The 2,988-nt window shown below is 56.5% G+C and overlaps 1 protein-coding gene across 1 annotated transcript in view; it reads right to left on the bottom strand.

Moving 5' to 3' along the window:
• Positions 1 to 2,819: 2,819 nt before the first annotated feature.
• GNG13 (guanine nucleotide binding protein (G protein), gamma 13) overlaps positions 2,820 to 2,988 on the bottom strand; it is a 1,363-nt gene continuing 1,194 nt past the window's right edge. The window contains 1 exon segment of the mRNA XM_009888539.1: positions 2,820 to 2,925. Coding sequence (XP_009886841.1) covers positions 2,820 to 2,925 — 106 coding nt within the window.

The raw sequence follows: 2,988 nt of genomic DNA, 5'->3' as shown, positions 1-2,988 counted from the left end.
CGAGTCACAGCTGTCTGCTGGCACATCTGCCTTTGGGCGGCACATCCGCACTGGGGCGATGAGCCCAAAGGGCTCATCTTTTTTTTTTTGCAGGAATTCTGGAAAGAAAAGCTCGCTGAGTTGAACCCTTCAACTCTAATGAGGGTTGCGACAAGATGGGAATTTTAGTTCGCCTGCTGTATGTGTCCGTGGGGTAGCTGATGCTCTCTCCTGCCTGTGTGTTCCCCTTGCTGCTTCACTTCAATCCTCCCAAAAGTCCCAAAGACCCTGGAAAGAGCAGAGTTACTCTGCCCACTGCCGAAACCCTCCGTGAAGCAGAGGGCAGGAGGAGGTGGAGAGGACTGAGAAACAGTTGAGGTGTAGCTGGCACCTGCCCTGGCCTGGTGCCACGGGGATAATTAATCCCTGAGAGCGCCCCATCTTGCAGCAGAAGGGCTTTCTCGGGGGATGCACGAGGCAAAGAGATGCTACAAAAACATCTCTGAAGGTTCCTTGTTTACACGGTGCCGACCGTGAAGTCCCGGGGAAAGGGACTGTAAACACGCACGTGCCCGAAGCGCCGCCAGGGCTAATCCCATGTGCTGCTGCGAGACAGAAAAGGATGAAAAAAATACTTACCAGGTCGTTTGGATACCGTAATCAAACCTGGCAGCAAATAGAGGGGGATACCCAAATCTCCAGCCCCTTGCTTAGGGCTCTCTTCTCTCCAGGAGCCCAGGAATGGCCTCAGTGGGGCGGGGAAAGAAGCGGCCACGGGACCGGCCGTGGCCCCCAACCACCAGCAGCGCCTGGAGCACATCGTCCGGAGAGAGGGGGTGGAGGACAAGGTGAGGGGGCTGCAATTTCTACCTAATTTCCTACCGGCGTGTCCCCTGGCTGCTAGAGACTGGCTGTCTCCATCCGTATTTATTTATTTTTAGTACAGTTTCTTTTAATAGAAGAGTTCGGCACCGCGCGTCCCCGTAAATGCATCGCTGGCTTTATGGCGTGGGGATGAGTTATATCCGGGTGACAATTAACGGAGGTGCCCCGCAAAGCTTTCAAGGGTGGGGGAGGAGGGAGACGTGAATGTTTGGGCTCAAATAGCTGAATTTTGGTTTAGTGGAAGCTGGGGGGTCGGGGAGGGAGCTGCTCACGGGGTGAGGCGGTACACACACAGCCTGGGGGGCCGTGGGGACGTCAGCGGGTGAGCCAGGCTGGTCCCAGCCCGGGCATCCCACCAGCGGCCAAGAGAAGCGAGAGGTGGTCCCCTGCCACCACCCCTCTCCGCGGGCTCAGCTTTGAGACCGTGCCTGTCCATCAACCCCTGCTTTTTTAGCACGATGAGCCTTCAAGTTTGTCTTTCCCACCCGATTTTGAGTGCTTTTTGCATTTTACTGAGGCCGCCGGCCCTTTCTGCGGGATTTGCAGCCGGCTCCTGCTCGGTGGCTTCTTCCCACGCCGGGTGCTTGAAGGGGGACGGGGCTGTTCATGCGGGCGCCGGCAGAGCCGCGCTCACCTTCTGCTTTTTGCTTTTCGCAGCCTGAGGCCGATTTCTTCGGGCGGCCGCTTCGGCGGCAGCGAGTGGCCACAGCCCCAGGTAGGTGGCAGAGGGAGGAGATGGCTGCGGTGGCCTCGGCCCCGAGTGGGTGGCGGAGGGATGGGGTGGCTGCGGTGGCCCCGGCCCCGGGTGGGTGACAGAGGGACGGGGTGGCCGGGGGTGCTGCTGGGGGGGGGTCTCTGCGTTTGAGGTGCCTGGACCCCACACAGGTGCCCAAACAGGGGGCTCTGTCCTTACATGCTGCGCCCCAGGGGACATCAGTGGGGCAGGGAGGGGGTATTGAGCGAACTGCCCCCGATGCAGCGGGCAGGGGGGGGTCTGTGGGCTGGTCGGTGGCTTCTGGCGGCATCCAAAGGGACAGTACGTACACTGAGCTCGGAGCACCGCTGTGGGTAACCTCGAGGGTTTGCAGGATCCGGGAAGTGGGAGCATCAGCTCCACCTGTGCAAACCCCCCCCTCCCCGTGCCCGGTGGCAGCTCCCCGGAGCCCGCCCTCCCCGTGCAGCCTGGGTGCAGGTTCTAACTCGACGGCTAAGAGTTTCTGCAAGTTTTTTGGCATCTCTCCCCTCTCCCCCCCGCCGCAGCCCCTCAGGTCTCCAAGGAAGAGTCGATGGAGAGCCAGATGGGAAAGGCCGTGGGGAAGAGCGATGTCTGGTTCCGGTTTAACGAAGGGGTTTCCAACGCCGTCAGGAGGAATATCTACATCAAGGACCTGCTCTAGCAGGGCAGGCGTGAAGCCCGGGAAATTATATAGGTGGAACTGAAGGGATAAGCTGACTTGACTTTCGAACCCATAGATGGGGCGTGTGTGCCTGATCCTGGTTTGTTTTTTTATTTTTGAGTACCCACTTGTTTTGTTAAAAAAAAAATAAACTTTATAAAAAAATATATAATCATGAAGTATTGTTCTGTTTATTTCATTTATAAACCCTCAGTTGTCATATATCACCTGTTTTGCTGCAAAATTATATCCTACAGTATACAAAAGAATATTTAAAATCCCTGAAAATGTTTTATAAAAAGTTTTGTTCCTTTACAAGTCGAAAAATCTGCCAGCTTGATGGCAACGGTGGTGGAGGTGAGTGACGGTCTGCGACTGGAAACTGCAGCCTGACCCTGTGGAACCCTTTGCTCTACTACTACTACTAAAAATAATAAGACAAGATGAGGGTAGGGTTTTTGTTCAGGTAGTCGTATTCGGAAGCTAGCTAATAAAAAAGTACATTCAGAGTGGGGCAGCGAGGGGCAGCGGGGGCCGGCGCAGGTCGGGGGCGACCCCTCAGAGGATGGTGCATTTGCCTTTCTCCACCCAGGGGTTGTTCTTCATCAGCTCCGGGTTGAGGAAGGGGTCTTCTGGAATGCCGTCCTCGATCCACTTCACAAACCTACGGAGAGGGGAGCGGAGGGGTGGGCACAGATCCTGCCCGCGGCGGCATTGCCGCTGTGTC

Source organism: Charadrius vociferus, unplaced genomic scaffold (genome assembly GCF_000708025.1).
Source record: "Charadrius vociferus isolate BGI_N301 unplaced genomic scaffold, ASM70802v2 scaffold27, whole genome shotgun sequence".
Taxonomy (NCBI): Eukaryota; Metazoa; Chordata; class Aves; order Charadriiformes; family Charadriidae; genus Charadrius; species Charadrius vociferus.
This window is presented reverse-complemented; position numbering and strand designations above follow the sequence as displayed.